This window comes from Sus scrofa, chromosome 14, assembly GCF_000003025.6.
Source record: "Sus scrofa isolate TJ Tabasco breed Duroc chromosome 14, Sscrofa11.1, whole genome shotgun sequence".
Classification (NCBI taxonomy): Eukaryota; Metazoa; Chordata; class Mammalia; order Artiodactyla; family Suidae; genus Sus; species Sus scrofa.
This window is the reverse complement of record NC_010456.5, coordinates 77,766,033-77,782,694: the sequence shown is the minus strand read 5'-3', so window position 1 is coordinate 77,782,694 and position 16,662 is coordinate 77,766,033. Positions and strand designations below refer to the sequence as shown.

At 41.8% G+C, this 16,662-nt stretch overlaps 1 protein-coding gene across 2 annotated transcripts; it reads right to left on the bottom strand.

Moving 5' to 3' along the window:
- On the bottom strand, positions 368-15,530 carry VDAC2 (voltage dependent anion channel 2). Of its 2 annotated transcripts, XM_021072175.1 has the most exons (10): positions 15,230-15,530; positions 14,970-15,024; positions 13,900-13,968; positions 13,012-13,061; positions 7,806-7,958; positions 7,662-7,714; positions 5,943-6,170; positions 4,954-5,104; positions 2,628-2,685; positions 368-761 (listed from the first exon to the last, which is right to left on the bottom strand). In XM_021072175.1, exons 2-10 carry the CDS (start codon positions 14,998-15,000, stop codon positions 670-672), a joined length of 885 nt encoding a protein of 294 aa, XP_020927834.1. In that variant the 5' UTR covers positions 15,001-15,024; positions 15,230-15,530; the 3' UTR covers positions 368-669.

The following is a 16,662-nucleotide window of genomic DNA, read 5'->3' as shown; positions in this document are numbered from 1 at the left end:
TTTGCATTAATTTATAAAATAAAGATATTAAATGCATTTATCTTATTGTCTAAAAATATCACTGAGTTACTCTTGGGACAGAGGACATTATAAAGAGCAAAATGCTCATTGGAAAATAAAGCACTAGCTAGATACCAGGAAGATTTGACCCTACGTGACAAGTTTTTAACTCTGCAAATACTTGGAGTCATTAATTATATATACTTGTTTTATTCATAATTTATGTCTGGGGATACCAAAAGTAATTCTAATGATGGTTGAATTTAACAAAAAATTTTAACCTCATCTTAAAATATCCACTTATCCATCTCATTCAATGGCAATATTAAATGTTAAAAGGAACATAAAAACAAACATGCACACCAACTGCACAGTTTTCATAAAGGTCTATTTCATTATTGGTGGGCAGCGCATTTAACAGTTAAATACATTTAAATAATGTATAGGTGACTGCACGACTGCAGCATTGATAACTAGATAGATAACCAATTCAACTAGAAACCAGCTAACAAGTAACTGTCTAAATATTTAAAATACAGCTCTTGTTTAGATCATCCTTTGTTTTGATCACCTTTTTGGGGGGGTGGGGGTGGGGAAGCCTGCTGGTCACACTGGAAATATATTAAGGCCAAATCTGATATCCATTCCCAGAGGTTTCTTTCAGCTGGATTAAGCCTCCAACTCCAGGGCAAGCCCAAGTTTGTGGCCTCCAGCATTAATGCTCTTCCCATCTACCAGAGCAGACAGTGTCAGCTTCACACCTGTAAACAAAAGCAGACAACCATCATGTGCCTGAAACCTCACGAGTCTGCAATCTTCTTTTTAAATAATCATGTCACAGCCTGCCTGTCACTTCTCAGCCTGTCAGATGACCTACTAGTGCCAGCCACCAGAGGGCACTCGGGAGTATCTGAGATACAAGAGGGAATTCAGTTGGCACCATCCTAAGAAAAGCCATCAAGTGACAGCATTAAAATGTTAATAATAAAGCTCAGACAGCTTTAGAAAAGACAATAATGTTCAATACATTATCCAGACTAAAGGACAATCATAACTGGATCCTGAAAAGGAAAAACTACAATAAAGAGACATTTTGAGGACAAGCGGGGAAATCCAAATACAGACTATATATTAGGTGTTATTTTAAATTATTAATTTCCTTAGCTATAAAAACAGCCCTGTAGTAATAATGTAGTTTAAAACATCTTCCTCCCCGGACTAAGGCTGATGTGTCCATGTGCTGCAGAACATATTTAAATAATTCATAAGGATATATGTAGAGGGAAAAGAAAAAGACTACATATACATAGAGACATAAACATAGTAAATGTTAGTAACTGGGAAGGTATATGGGTGTTCGTGGTACCACTCTTTTCTTTAGGTTTCAAAATAGTCAAAAAGTCTGGGGAAAAAGTTCTAAGTGCTTTAGAATCTGGCTATTCAAATGGTTCAAGCACCAGCCATACTGGCATCACCTAAGAGCTTATTAGAAAGACAGAACCCTCCTGGAATTCTCTTGTGGCACCGTGGGTGGTGTGGTGCAGGTTCAATCCCTGACCTGTGAACTTCCATTTGTCATTGAGTGGAGCCAAAAAAAAAAAGACAGAACCCCTCACCATATACCTATGTGATTAGAGTAAGATTCCCAAGGTGATTCATGCACACACTGATATCTGAAAAGTACTGCCCTAGAAAACAGCAAGGCTCAAAATACTATGTAAAGGAGTTCCTGTTGTGGCACAAAGGAGATGAATTCGACTAGTAACCAACCATGAGGTTGTGGATTCGATCCCTGGCTTTGCTCAGTGAGTTAACGTTCTGGCATTACTGTGAGCAGTGGTGTAGGTCACAGACTCGGCTCAGATCCTGCATTGCTGTGGCTGTGGTGTAGACCGGCAGCTGTAGCTCTGATGTCTCAACCCCTAGCCTGGGAACCTCCATATGCCTCAGGTATGACCCTAAAAAGAAAAAAAAACTATGTAAAGTAAATGAGACTACAAAGACCAAAAAACCAAAGCAATGACTGATCTATGACTGGAGAAATAAAAATTACAAGGAAAGTTAAGTAGAGAATGGATATCAAGTTAATATGGAATCAATGTTACCTTTATCAGGGTGCTAACAGTACTGTGGTTATACAGGACAATGTTCTTAATTCTGAGACAAAGCATGTTCAAGATTAGGGAAATGGCATGGTAGCTGCAACTTCCAAACAGCCCATATAAAAAAAGGGAAAGGAACAAGAGTTCCCATTGTGGCTCAGCAATAACAAACCTGACTAGTATACATGAGGATCTGGGTTCAATTCCTGGCCCCACTCACTGGGTTAAGAAGCCCGAGTTGCTGTGGTTGTGGCGTAGGGTGGCAGCTGTAGCTCTGATTCGACCCCTAGCCTGGAACTTCTATATGCTGCAGGCATGGCCCTAAAAAGCACAAAGAAAAAGAAAGACAGAAAAAGAAAAAAGAAGAAAGGAATACAAATTTATGGCAAAAAAGGTAAACATGTGTTGTTCACTGTACCCTTCTGTCAATTTTTCTGCATCCTTGAAAGGTTTGCAAAAGAAGCTAAAAAATGAAAACTAATTTTGAAAACACTATCAGAAAAATATTTTATCAAGAATACTTACCAGGCCTCAGGGTCTGAGTGTAGCCCACTCCAATTAAACTAGAGTTGTTGACTTTTGCCTAAAATAAAATGAAAAAGCAAATGTTAAGAAAAATTTTTGAATGGCAGGGCAAAAGCCCCTACATGTTTCCCTATCATGCAATTATGAGGCATTCATTTTTTTCACATGTGAGGTAATAAAAAATTAACACTGTACTAAACCAAGCAAAAACCAGGTGACACATAATTCTTATCCACTGAACTCAAACTGTCAGGAGAACACATAATCTTGCAATCTTTTGGGATGTGTCTACAGACCCAAAACTGTCCATATAGTATAAAATCCTAAGCACTCTCATTAAAATTGTCCTTGGTGAGTCTAATCCAGTACAACAAAACCATACCAGAATGTGGCTAAGGAAGCCCATCAGGCTGACTAACTTATTTGACATGACACACACACCAGCCTCAAAGTATAGCATGGGAAGTTTAAATTTGTGGCTATTATATACACATTACTACTTTCGGGGATCTGCCTCAAGAATTAAAACCAAGAATGTTGAAAATCACCAAAAGACAAGCACTTTCTCTGAAGAAACAGACTGACTAGAGCTCCTTGACCTCATACATAGTCTCATGCCTCTCATTAATATATCCCTGTGTCCTGGCTGTATGTAACTAGACTATGCTTTAGACAAGGTTCTGATGGGGCATCATTTAACCCAGACCCCTGCCCTCCTGCATAATTCTACTATTTTAGGATTTTAGTCTCAGATCTTCATGCACACATATTACCCAGATCTCCAAGGCCTAGGCTGCCTCGTCAGGCAACTCTGTTGGGCAGCATTTTGAGTGCTATGCTAGTAAAAAAGCAACAGCCTCTAGGATCAAAACAGATTTGGAAATGATTTGATGTCTACACTCTTTTGTAATGTGCAAGATCAAAACAGACCAATCCAGAGAGAGAAATGCTATGTCTATACAGGCAAAAGTCACATAAAAGGCACTTGTATTCACTTGGCACTAAAGCCAAGTCTTCATGAGCCACCCATGACATGTGAGTTATTTGCAGAAGAAATGCCCCACTAGTAACCATCTTGTGCCCAACAAATTAAGAGCCCCAGACAACTGGATACAAGTTCCTACTATTTTAGAATAGAAGTTGACCATAAAACAAATGGGGCATCAAGCAGTGCTTCAGGTAACGAATGCCTGACGGGGGCAACGGCAGCACTACTTAGGTGGGACACATGAGATACACTGCCAAACTAATCCCCAGAAGTCACTCACTGGCACAAAGGTCCCAAGCTGCCTTTCCATTTTAGCCTTTCCATTTTCAACTGTGAGAGCTGCATCTTATAAATGAATCACTGCTTTGCCAATGGGAAAAGCATTCTGAGTGCTTCTCATTCCCTCTGATTATAATTATGTTTTCCAATAAAACAAGGGGCTAAAACCTAACTTCCTAAATTACCAAAATATATTGTTCTCAGGAATAAAGATCACTTTATGTAACTAAAATAACTCTTATGGAAGGTTAAACTATCTCATTCCAGTACATACAGTACCTGACCTGTAAGCAACTGACAAATAGGAACAGATGGTGACCTGCTTGAAACTGGAGTCAGCTGCTCTAGAGCCTCAGACACGGCACTCTCTCCTACCCCAATTCACTACGACCGAAGGAAGAAATAGCAGAAAGAGCCAAGGACAGAACCAGGGTGGCCACACAACCCAGCTAACCCATAATAGAGAAGAGTTCCTGGGATGCAGGACATTCAGTGCTAAAGCTGGGATAGTCCCAGGCAAAGCAGGATGAGCTACCTGGTCACTTAGATGGGAGGGTAATCAAAAGACATGCAGTCCAGTCCTGGCTCTACCCCTCTTTCCTTTTCTCCCTAGCAGTGGCCTAAGTCCTTCCTCTCTCCAAGCTTTGGTTTCTTCATCTGCAAAACTGCATGTGTGCCACTGGCCTCTCACATCAAATCTGAAGATATTTTGTAAACCATAAAAAGACAAACACAAAGTAACAAAGTACTATTTCTTTCCAACAAGAATGAGAAGTGCCCAGGGCTCACTGGCTTCCATGGGGTTGGATAGGCTTGGCGCTCAAAGTTATTACCTATACTAACTCACTAGCTTTTTTTTTTTTAAGAATTTTTAAACAAATTCTTGTAACCTGGGTATCAAACTTCTAAAACTGTCTCCACGGAGAATGCCACTCCAAGTCCTAATCCCAATTAGAACTGTGTCAACTGGGAACTGTGTGAATCACAATTCATATTTTCAAAAGAATCCAATATACTCAACGATTAATTCTCACAACCAAAACCCACAGTAGTACTCACAGAAATGGAAGCAGTGGGATCCAACTGATATTTAGCTGCAATGCCAAAGCGAGTGCAGTTGGTTCCTGATGTCCAAGCAAGGTTTACTGAAGTGTCAAGATCTTCACATACTTTCTGATAAATTGATCCTCCAAATTCTGTCCCATCATTGCTGTAAGATATTTTAAATTAGTCAATGTAGACTAGACAATATCTAGTAATAATATCTAAGGCACAGGTTGATACTGTAGCTTTGCATTTAAACAGAAGCCATTGCAAATCAACTATAATAGAAAAAATAAAAATATAAAAATAAAAAAAATAAATAGAGGCCATTGCTCACATGGGTCTCTAGAGTGTCACTAAAAACTTTAAATGTTTTCAATATTTTTGTTTGATTTTTGGCTGTGGCAAGCAGCAGCTTAATGTGGGATCTCAGTTTCCAGACCAGGGACTGAACCTGGGCTACAACAGTGAAAGCACCAAGATCTAGCCACTAGACAACCGGGGAACTTCCTGAAGTTTTAAAGATTATACATCTAGTGGGATTATAAGAAATTCTGGTTTTCTTCTTTTTCTGTTGTTTACCAATGCATCATTTTTATAAGGGATAGAAATCTTTTTAAGTCCTTTCCACATATACATTTAATTTGGGTTAGATAAAAACTATACCTTTTAGGCAATCCTATCAAATGAGCACCTCACACATCACAATCAATTTAAATGCATGCACTAGTAGAGTCTGGTAATGTCTTGGCCTCTTCTAAAAACCCAAAGCACATCAAGCCTCATGTGAAATAAACATCTACTCTTTCAGCACCAAACTGAAACTAATGTGTCTCAGTCTAACACGTATACATCTCTGAGGGGCACTCTAGAAATGCCCAAAGATGATCTTTTTATGTTAAGAGAACTCCTTTGGGTTGTACCCAGAATCACAGAAAATAACATCAGACATTAATATCACTTTGAGGTCCTACATCATAATATGCCACAAAAGAAATACTCACACATTAGTGTGTAGCTGGAAGTCCCCAGTCCTGTAGCCCACTGCAAAGTTATTCCTTGTCAGCTTTGATTTAGCACTGTCAAAGGTCATCTGGTACCCAGCAAGCCAGCCCTCATAACCAAAGACAGCTGAACCATGGATTGCAGGTCCAGCAAAATCAAAGTCAACATCACAACCAAGGTTTACACACTCCCTCTTGTAAGAAGACTTGATTTTACCACTTTTCTTCCTGGAAAAAGAACAAATCGACTTAAAAGTGATGCCAGTGGGAAAGATTTACATACCTAACTTCTGCACAGAGGGCACAAAACCTACTGAAATGAACTACAGTATAACTGGGGAGTACAGGCACATCCCACTGTTTCACCGCAGTTCACTGTATTGTGCTTTTGCATATACGGCCATTTCCCCCTCACAAACTGAAGGTTTGTGGCAATCCTGCATCAAGCAAACCTACTGGTGTTTTTTCCAACAGCATTTGTTCACTTTGCGTCTGTCACATTTTGGTAATTCTCACATTATTTCAAACTTTTAAAACTATTATTATATCTGTTACAGTTATTTGTGGTCAGTGGTCTTTTGATGTTCTATTATGACTCAGTGAAGGCTCAGGTGAAGCTGGCATTTTTTTTTTTAAGGCTGCACCTGCAGCATATGGAAGTTCCCAGGCAAGGGGCTGAATTGGAGCTACAGATGCTGGCCTATATCACAGCCACAGGGATCAAACCTGCATCCTCATGGATACTACTCAGGTTCTTAACCCACTGAGCCACAAGGGGAACTCTTGATAGATGGCATTTTTCAGAAGCAGTTTTTGGATTTTTTGGGGGTGGAGGGGGCACTCCCACAGCATATAAAAGTTTCCGTGCCAAGGAACAAACCCACACCACAGCAGTGGCAACACTAGATCTTTAACCCACTGAGCCACCAAGGAACTCCAGAAATAAAGTATTTTTAAATTAAAGCATGTACATTTTTTCGCCCAACATAATGTTATTTCACACTTAATAGTATAACGTCAACATAACTTTTACATACACTAGGAAACCAAAAAACCTGTGTAACTCGCTTTTTTACAAAATTCACTTTATTGCAGTGATCTGGAACCAAACCCACAGTATCTCCAAGGTTTGCCTGTAAAAGAGGTAGCAGGATAATCAAATCAAGCTCAATGAACACACTGAGGGCACATGGGGCAAAGGAGCTGCTGCCACCACCACAGGAAGACTGTTTTGCAGAACTGGCTATCAGTCACAAAAGCCTATGGTACACATGTCAGTTGCCCAAATTAGTGCCACAATGATAAAAGGCAAATATTTGAAGGCAAGCGAACAACTGTATGCTTCATGCTCCAAAGTCAGAAACGGAAATCTGCCATAAGGCAGCTGAAGTTCAATAAGCTATCAAACAGTAAATACGCACCTTTCCTAAATACAGAAGAGGAATGCTTTTCAATTTAAAGCAGATAAAAATGTCCATGGAGTTCCTGTTGTGACACAGTGGTAACGAACCCGCTAGTACCTATGAGGATGTGGGTTCAATCCCTGGCCTCACTCGGCTGGTTAAAGAACCCGGTGTTGCCGTGAGTTGTGGTGTAGGCCAGCGGCTACAGCTCCAATTCAACCCCTAGCCTGGGAACTTCCAGGTGAGCAAAGTGCGGCCTTAGGAAAAAGACCAAAAAAAATTTTTTAAATTAAAAAATAAAAATGTCCATGCTTACCCTGTGTTTGGTGAAAAGGTGGTATCAAATGTCAGTTTCAAACCTTGACAAATCTATTTGGAAAGAAAAAGAATTTATTTTCAGCTTTATTTCCCTTTGAAATACAAAAATAAATAATAGTAAAGCACACTTTCAGAATGTTACCTGGTCTTCAATAGCGATTTCTGTTCCCAGAGTGTTATCAGTGTTCCACTTTTCTGTGAAAGTCAGACCATACTCACACCATTTATATTTGGTCTCCAAGGTCCCAGTAACTTTACCAGTGTCTGTATTAGATGAACCAGATGTTGAGAATTCCTAACAAGAAAATAAATAACATCATGAACTTTCTCTTAAGCCTAGAAGAATCCACTAACTTACACATACAAAAAAAATCCCTACTCAAACAACTTCACTATCCTTTTTCTAGCTTCCCAAACACTGCTACCCTTTACTACCAAATATACAAGAGTGACAAGTTAGCCTGCAAGTTACTGAGTGCCATCTTATTATTGCTGATATTTCCAACAAATTGTCACTGAACAACAAAGTATACAGCTTTTAAGGAAACTTCTGCTAAGATGATTTCATTTGGCATTCAAAAACCAGTGAGGGGGGAGTTCCCAATGTGGCTCAGTGGGTTAAGAACCAAACTAGTATCCATAAGGATGTGGGTTCAATTCCTGGCCTCGCTCAGTGGATTAAGGATTCAGTGTTGCCATAACCTGCAGTGTAGGTTGCAGATGTGGCTCAACTCTGATGCTGTGGCTGGCAACTCCTGCTCCAACTCGAATTCCACCCCCGACCAGGAAATTCCATATGCTACCGGTGCAGCCATAAAAAAACAAACCCAGTGAGGGGAAGAAAAGGAACAGGTGCTTCAGTACTGCTTCCAATCTACCTGAGTAAAACACTAAGTAGGTCAGTATGACTAACCACAGACCCCCTTCATCAAAATCAGTGTATAATAATTGATATAATTTACTATGAAATAGTTTCTGAAAATTCTTAAAGGGAAAGCATCCCATTAAAAGAATGTATGCCATGAAAGTTTTGTTTTGTTTTGTTTTGCTTTTTAGGGCTACACCTGTGGCATATGGAAGTTCCCAGGCTAGGGGTCAAATCAAAGCTGCAGCTGCCAGCCACCGCCACAGCCATGACCACATGGGATCCAAGCCGTCTCTTCAACCTTAACCGCAGCTTGAGTCGACACCAGATATTTAACACACTGAGCAAGGCCAGAGATAGAACCTGCATCCTCAGGTTCTTAACCCACTGAGCTACAACAGGAACTCCCAAAGAAGATTTTTTTAAGAATTATTTGGGAGTTTCCATCGTGGCACAGTGCAAAAGAATCCAACTAGGAACCATAAGGTTGCAGGTTCAACCCCTGGCCTTGCTCAGTGGGTTAAGGATCCGGCGTTGCCGTAATTTGTGGTGTAGGTCACAGACGTGGCTTGGATCCTGTATTGCTATGGCTGTGGTATAGGCCGGCAGCAATAGCTCCAATTGGACCCCTAGCCTGGGAACCTCCATATGCCTCAGGTGCGGCCCTAAAAAGACAAATAAATAAATAAATAAAAATAAATAAAAAATTATTTGGTAAGCCCAATGTTCTGTTTTCCTAAAGAGTCACCAGGTTTTATGCCTTTCTAACCACCTTTCACATTCTCATTTTAAAAAAAAATTGAGTTCTCTTATAGTACCATGTTATAGATTTAGTGTTGTCACTGAAGTGGCTTGGATCACTGCTGTGGTGCAGGTTTGAGCCCTGGCCCAGGAACTTTCACAAGCCATGGGCATGGCCAAAAAATAAGTATTTTTAAAAATAGGGGGAGGGAAATCATAGGAGATTAACTCTACATCTGGTTGATATCATGAATAATATAAACTATACTCTGTATAACAGATGGCATCAGTAGAAAAATTATCAAATGCAGTCACCAACTGAAGTGCATTATATAATGTGTTGGAAGCATATATATTTATAACTTGCCAATCCTGCACACTAACTGAAAAGGGAGGCAAAATATAGAGGGCTTATATGAAATTTAAAATCTGCTGCAAATAATCCAGAAATCCAATCTTCCAAAGATCGAATACTGGCAAGCAACTGAAATCTTCCAAAATAAAATACTAAAATGCCCTCTAAAGGTTCTGATTTGACTACTACTGATATTTATAGGTTTTGGCCACTGGAAAGCCAAATTTAAAGATGGCTGATCTGAACTAATAAAGAAAATTTACACCTGAAATTGTGACATCTATATCAAAAACTATATCAACAGGAGAAAAGGCGAATCACCCTTCACTTAGGAAAACAGTACATTTGTTTAACTATTTCTCTGCAGTGAAACAGATTCAACTCCTTAGGTCTTTTAGATGCTTTCATTAACAGAAATTTCAAGTCAAAGGTTGGCACTCAATGCCCATACTAAAAAAAACACTGGATATAAAATTAGGAGTCTTGGAGTTCCCATCGTGGTGCAGTGGTTAATGAATCTGACTAGGAGCCATGAGGTTGCGGGTTCAATCCGTGGCCTTGCTCAGTGGGTTGGGGATCCAGTGTTGCCGTGAGCTGTGGTGTTGGTCGCAGACGAGGCTCGAATCCTGCATTGCTGTGGCTCTGGTGTAGGCTAGTGGCTGCAGCTCCGATTGGACCCCTAGCCTGGGAACCTCCATATGGCGCAGAAGCGGCCCTAGAAAAGGCAAAAAAATAAAAAATAAAAGTAAATAAAATTAGGAGTCCTGACATCCAGTTCTGCCACTCATTATTAAATGAGAACAGTGAAGAAGACATTCTTCTGGGTCTCAATTACCTCAACTGAGCTATCTCTGGAGAATTAAAGTGGAGTGACACTGAAAGCTTTGCACATTTTCACATGCTCTACACAAAAGCATTCATTATTAAAACACTATAATATATGGAGCATGTTCTTTTAATAGATACTTGAAGTGCAGAATGTGTATGAGCAGCTATTTCTAATCCTGAGTGACATGATTGATGATTGAGGCCCTGCCCACTGCCACCCATCAGTCCATAGATTGAGTGGGTTTATATACAAGTACATGCCACGGAGTGCTCGAGACACAAAAACAACAAGATCACACTGTAATGTGGAACCAGAATTGGGCCAGATAACAGCACCAGTGGAGCTTATACTCTTTTCACACCATCGCCAAGACATTTAGGCTTCTACATTCTGGCTGGGGTGGCCTGGACATCTCTGCAGCTCAGGTGAGATAGCAGAACTAGGCATTGATGGGAATATTAGGGGCCAGGTACACGTTACAAAATGAGTTTCACACTTTTGAATTACATACATTAAAAATAAATAAAAACACACTAGGGATTCCCAGCGTGGCTCAACAGTAATGAACCCAACTAGGATCCATCTGGACACAGGTTTGAACCCTGGCCTCGGTGGGTTAAGGATCCAGCGCTGTGGTGTAGGTTGCAGACATGGCTCGGATCCCACGTGGCTGTGATGTAGGCCAGCAGCAGCCACAGCTCCGATTCCACCCTTGGCCTGGGAACTTCCATATACTGGAAGTGTGGCCCTAAAAAGCAAAAAAATATAAAAAAAAATTTTTTTAAAGCTGTATCTAATTAAACTCCTATACATTCTTCATGTTCTTAAGCCTAATTTCATAAAATTCCTGGCCACAAAAAGCCTTTCCTTTCCAATAAAGACTCTGATTTATTGAACAATCTAGTACTAGATATACTGTTCTGTTCCGTCATTTAAAGTGTCTCTCCAGCCAGCAAGCCTTTTAAACACAAGAATTGAGTCTTCTACTTTTTTAGAAGGCCTTTTGTATTTCAGCAAACATACAGCAAGTGGTTTATAGAGGCCAATAGGTTAAGAGAGGAAACACAAAACAAACACCTGTTATCCTGAGCAAGTAAGTCACTCAACCACTGAAAACTCAGACCAAAGAAATCAAATGACAGATGTGACCAATATAAAACCCCAGAAATCCAAGTCTAGGCATTAAGAAACTACAGAATAATTAATTTAAATAAATATCAGTTATATGCATTACGGGAGTTAACAACTTACAGCAAGAATTTATCAAAATAACCAGTATGCACACATTACACCCCATCCCTACAACAATCTCAACATGAAACAAAAAAAATCCTTAGGAAAAAAAACTACACAAAATAAATTTTACTTTACTCTTAGGGAGTCAGGCAGAATCAAGATATCCAAATATCAAAATATTAACCTCTCAAATATGGAGTACTATTAGAGTTCCTATTGTGGCTCAGCAGATTAAGAACCTGACATAGTGTCCATGAGTATGCAGGTTCGATCTCTGGCCTCACTTGGAGGGTTAAGAATCTGGCACTCCACAAGTTGTGGGTTAGGTCACAGATATAGCTTGGATCTGGCATTGCTGCAGCTGTGGGGCAGGCCTGCAGCTTCAGCTCCAGTTCAACCCCTAGCCAAGGAACTTCCACATGTTGCAGAAAAAAAACGTTTTTTAAAAATACTCAAATTTAGGACTCTAAAAATTCACAAAATACAGGTGGAAATGTCTCCAAGGAGGACTGTTAGAATATAATCATTGTATAAATGATTACTACACTCAAATTACGAATTAGTTAAAAAAAAAAAAAAAAAAAAAAAAGGAGCTCCCATTGCTGCACATCAGAAACAAACCCAGCCAATATCCACGAGGAGGCAGGTTTGCTCCCTGGCCTCCTCAGTGGGTTGGGGATCCCTTGTTGCTGTGGCTGTGGAGTGCAGCTGTAGCTCAGATTAAATCCATAGCCTGGGAACTTCCATGTGCTGCAGATGGCATTAAAAAAAAAAAGGAAGAATAAATTAGTGAATATTTTATGTGCAGAACTCTTAAGGCTTTTCAAACTCATCAAAAGGGCTTGCAAAAAAGTAAAACAGGTTGCAATCTTACTGAGTAACAGAATCCCACATGACCAGTCTTTCCTGAGTACCTTGCACATACAAAGTAAGTAATATGACAAAAGATCACACAAAACCCAGAAATCCTATCCAAAAATGAAAATAAAATCAAGATAAAATGCCCTTAAAATGAAATCATCTTTTGTTTCTTCAAGATAAAATAGGCATTTCCGTGTGGCCCAGCGGTAATGAACTCAACTAGTATCCATGAGGACACAGGTTCAATCCTTGGCCTTGCCAGTAGTTTAAGGATCTGGCATTCCGTGAGCTGTGTGTAGGTTTCAGACAGGCCTTGGATCTGGCATTGCTGTGGCTGTGGCCAGCAGCTGTAACTCCAATTCAACCCGTAGCCTGGGAATTTCCATCTACCAAGGGTGAGCCCCCCCCAAAAAAAAATTATATAAAGGCTCAACAGAACTTATCAGATACCTAACACTCACCACGCCACTGCATGACTTTGTTTTCACATCCAGTTTCACCAACCCAAAACCTTCAAGAGAACAAAATGATTCTTTTGTATAAAAGATGCATGACAACAGCCAACTATATACACTAAAAAAAGAAAACCAGAAAGATTTCACATATTCAAAGGGAGACAAAAATGTGCATTGATACATGATACTTAAATGAAAAATTCTGTGAATAGACAGAAACATCCCTATGAAGCTTTGCCTAATATATTGGTGTGTATTTGGCAATCCCCCCCCCAAAAAAAAACCCCAACTGTCAAACAATTTTATCAAAGCATTTATTTAAAAATGCTTTTCAAACCGAAATATCAGATTAGAAAAATCACTTCAACTTAAATCTCAGAATAGCCAATAATTTATTATAATACAGGCACTGAGAACATTTAACCCAAAGAGGTACCTCCTTCGGGGATTAATAATCTAAACAATTAATAATCTAAATAACTGGGGAAATATTCTAAAGGACAGGGAGGGTGAGGTGTGGAATAAAATCTTCAAGAGAGTCCTAATTTATTCGAAAAAACCCATAACTCTTTAGTAGGAGTCACCACCATCAAAGCAATCCAAGACAATCATCAATTCTAGTCAACCATGGCGTAAACTATATCTCAAAGAAAAGAAAGCATGATTGCTTTTCTTCTTAAAGGTAAATTCCTGTAACTCAAGTTTGAAAAAAACAGATGAAACTGGGATAGAATTTGGATTGTTTTACAGTACTATTTTAATAGAAATCTTATCTTAAATATAACTAATAAGAGAATGCAGCAAAATACTTACAATTTAAAGTCAATAATTTCCCTAAGCAATCCAAACACACATTTTCCACTTCAGATCTAAAATTTTTAAAGCAATTCTTACCAAATCCTTTGTTGAAAATATCTCTGGCAGCTTTGCCAAGGTCAGCATATGATGGCGGAATACACATTGCTGGTGGGAAGAAACATTCCAATGTTAATGTCCCTGTGCTCCCACAGTCTGTTCAAGAACTAGATTATGAACAGACTGCTATCTTTAAATCCAAGCAATCCAACTTGTTTTTATTACCACGAGGAGCTACAACAAAACTATAGTCTACTAGGATCCATGAGGGAGACATCAGCACCAAAGACTAATTTCTAAAACAGATAACTATAGTAAGTGGCCAAAAAACTTGGGAAATTCCTTCCAAAATATACAAAGAATCAAACACATACACACATATATAACTATACATTCAAATATACCTGCCAAAAGTCACTGGAATAGGCTGATTTAACCAAATGAGATTAAAAAAACTAAGACAAGTCCCTCACCCCCTCCCCCAATACATCCTTTAGTATCCTCTCTGAGGCCAAAACCAATATTCTGGAATGGGAAGAGAAAGGTAAATAATACCTGGGGAACTTAACGGAACTTAAAAAAAAGCCATCTATGTTTCACTCAAGTGTCTACATCAACTAAATATCAGATGGCACTTTAGACATATCCTCGGCCAATGCTGTGCGGCTTAAGGGCAAGCAATCTGAGCTCGTTACACTAGCTCATTCATTCTACACAGCACGTCCACGCCCTTAGGAGCACATGTAATGACCTTGTGCACTCACAAGGGAGATTACTACTTCCTCTAAAAAAGTGACCGATCCAAGCCTCCAAAAACCAAATCCGGTATCAGTAACTTTTTCCTCTGAGTCCATTAAAGACACATCCAAAAGCTGAAGGTGAATGCGACCATGAACCAACTCCCCTGGCCTAGTCCCCCTATTCGAAATCCAGCAACTCAGTCCCTCCTCCGCAGAACTAGAGGAGTCAGACGATGGAGAAACTACCAAAAGGGACAAATTTCCAAGTCCTCGGAGAGATACGGGAAAAGAAGCCCTAGTTTTCCGTTCGACAGGCTTCGACTGTCCAGGCACCGCCGCCCCGTCCCGCAGAGATCCCCCTCTACTTACGCCGTGGGCAGGTCTGTCCATAGGACGCCATGGCGAAGCCGTCGGATGAGGTGATCTGAAGGAGGGACATAAAGTGTGGTCAGCAGGGGTCAGAAGCAAACCAAGGGGCCAGAAAGGGGGTCTGGGACAGAGGGGAGAGGGGCCGCGGGGCAGCGCGGCCATCTTAGGGAGCCAGGGCCGACCCAGAGTCCGGCTCAGACATCCTGCTTGGCCGCCCAGGCCTACGCCCCCGGGTCAGAGTGAGGCGGGGGCAGCGGTACCTGGTGGTCTCCTGGGGGGAGGGGGAGGCGCCCCTGCCGTTCGCTCGCAGCAGAAACCGTTCGGCTCCTTCAGGGTCGGGCTGCAGCTCCCTCGGCTGGAGGGCGAAGTGAAGGAGACACCGTTCCGCCTGCCGCAACCCTGTCCTCCCCCCACCGGCCAGGACCCTGCCGCTGCCCCTGGGGCTGCCCGCCGCGCCTGTCCCCGCAGCGCCGCCTGCTGCCCACTCCAACCTGCTCTAAAACAGCCACGTGCTCCAAGAGCACCCCCGCCCCCGGGATAGGGCGCCTCGGTCCCTCGGCGGGGGCCAGAAAGACAGACGTTGCCGGACCTCAGGTCAGGCAGCGAAGAGGACAGCCCCAGAGACGAGGGGGCGGGGAACGACGGATGCTGCCGGAGGGGACCGCGAGGGCGGGGGGATGGGGTGGAGGCCCCGCGCGCGCTCAATATGGGCGGGGCGGGGCGTCGGGCGCGTGCCTGAGCGGGACTGCGCGCGACTGGGCGCGACCGCGCTCCCCGAGGTCACGTACATCTCTCCAACTCCCCTTCTTGGCTGTGACTTACATGCCCTGCAGAGCCAATCCCCGGTAGAGGAAGGAGTCTGCTGAGCGATACCACTTCTGCCCTGAGCAAGTGCTTGCGTCTCTGGAAGACCGTGTGTCTCTCCTGGCTCAGAGAGAAATGAGTGGGGCGCTGGGGCGTACCTCCAGCCCCTCGCCCACTCCCTTCTTTCGCCCGCTTCCCATCATGGTGTAATCGCCATGCTAGGCGGGGCTCGGCCTGAGAGGCTCTCTTGGGCTGCCCCGCCCTGAACAAACTTGAGCACGTCTCGGGGTGCCCCGCCTTTCCCTACTCCACCCTACCCCCGCTCAAGCCTTAGGGTTCCTTTTCTGCCTCCTTCGTCTGGATTGGGGTGGGACTGCTTTACACACACAGAGAAACTGGAGCGGTCTTGGTGAGTCAAGCCTGCTAGAAAATTTAGGAATCATGCTGACCAAGCATTAGAACGCTGCACTCCAGTTCTCTGGGTGTGCAGGAAGTGAAGAAGCCAAGGGGACAAGAAAAAAATGAGCGGTCTAATGAGATAGAAATAGGGTCAATTTAAGGTCGGTAATCAATAGCCAGTCTCAGCAATTTATCCCTTCTCTACCCCAGTTTTGTCTTGTTTTGTTTCACTCTATAAAATAAATGAGATGAAGTGGTTTTAACAGCCATTCAGCCATAGACTAAGGAAAGCTCATTTTCCCCCACTCTGGCTTTTTCTTCTTTTTCTACCCACCGTGTGGCATGTGGAGGTTCCCAAGCCAAGGATCAAACCATTGCCACAGTAGTGGCCCAAGCTGCAATAACAAGGCAGGGTCCTTAACCCACTTTGCCCCAAGAAAATTCCCTGACTCTAGCTTTGAAAACCACCTCTATTTAAATGCTGCAAAGT

Coding starts and splice junctions, on each gene's coding strand:
- VDAC2 (XM_021072175.1), bottom strand. CDS start 15,000: ATGGCGTCCTATGGACAGACCTGCCCACGGC. Junction 7,959..13,011: donor CAAAGTCATGCAGTGGCGTG/GTGAGTGTTAGG, acceptor TTTTCTTGTTAG/GAATTCTCAACATCTGGTTC. Junction 762..2,627: donor CACTCAGACCCTGAGGCCTG/GTAAGTATTCTT, acceptor TTTTGTTTACAG/GTGTGAAGCTGACACTGTCT.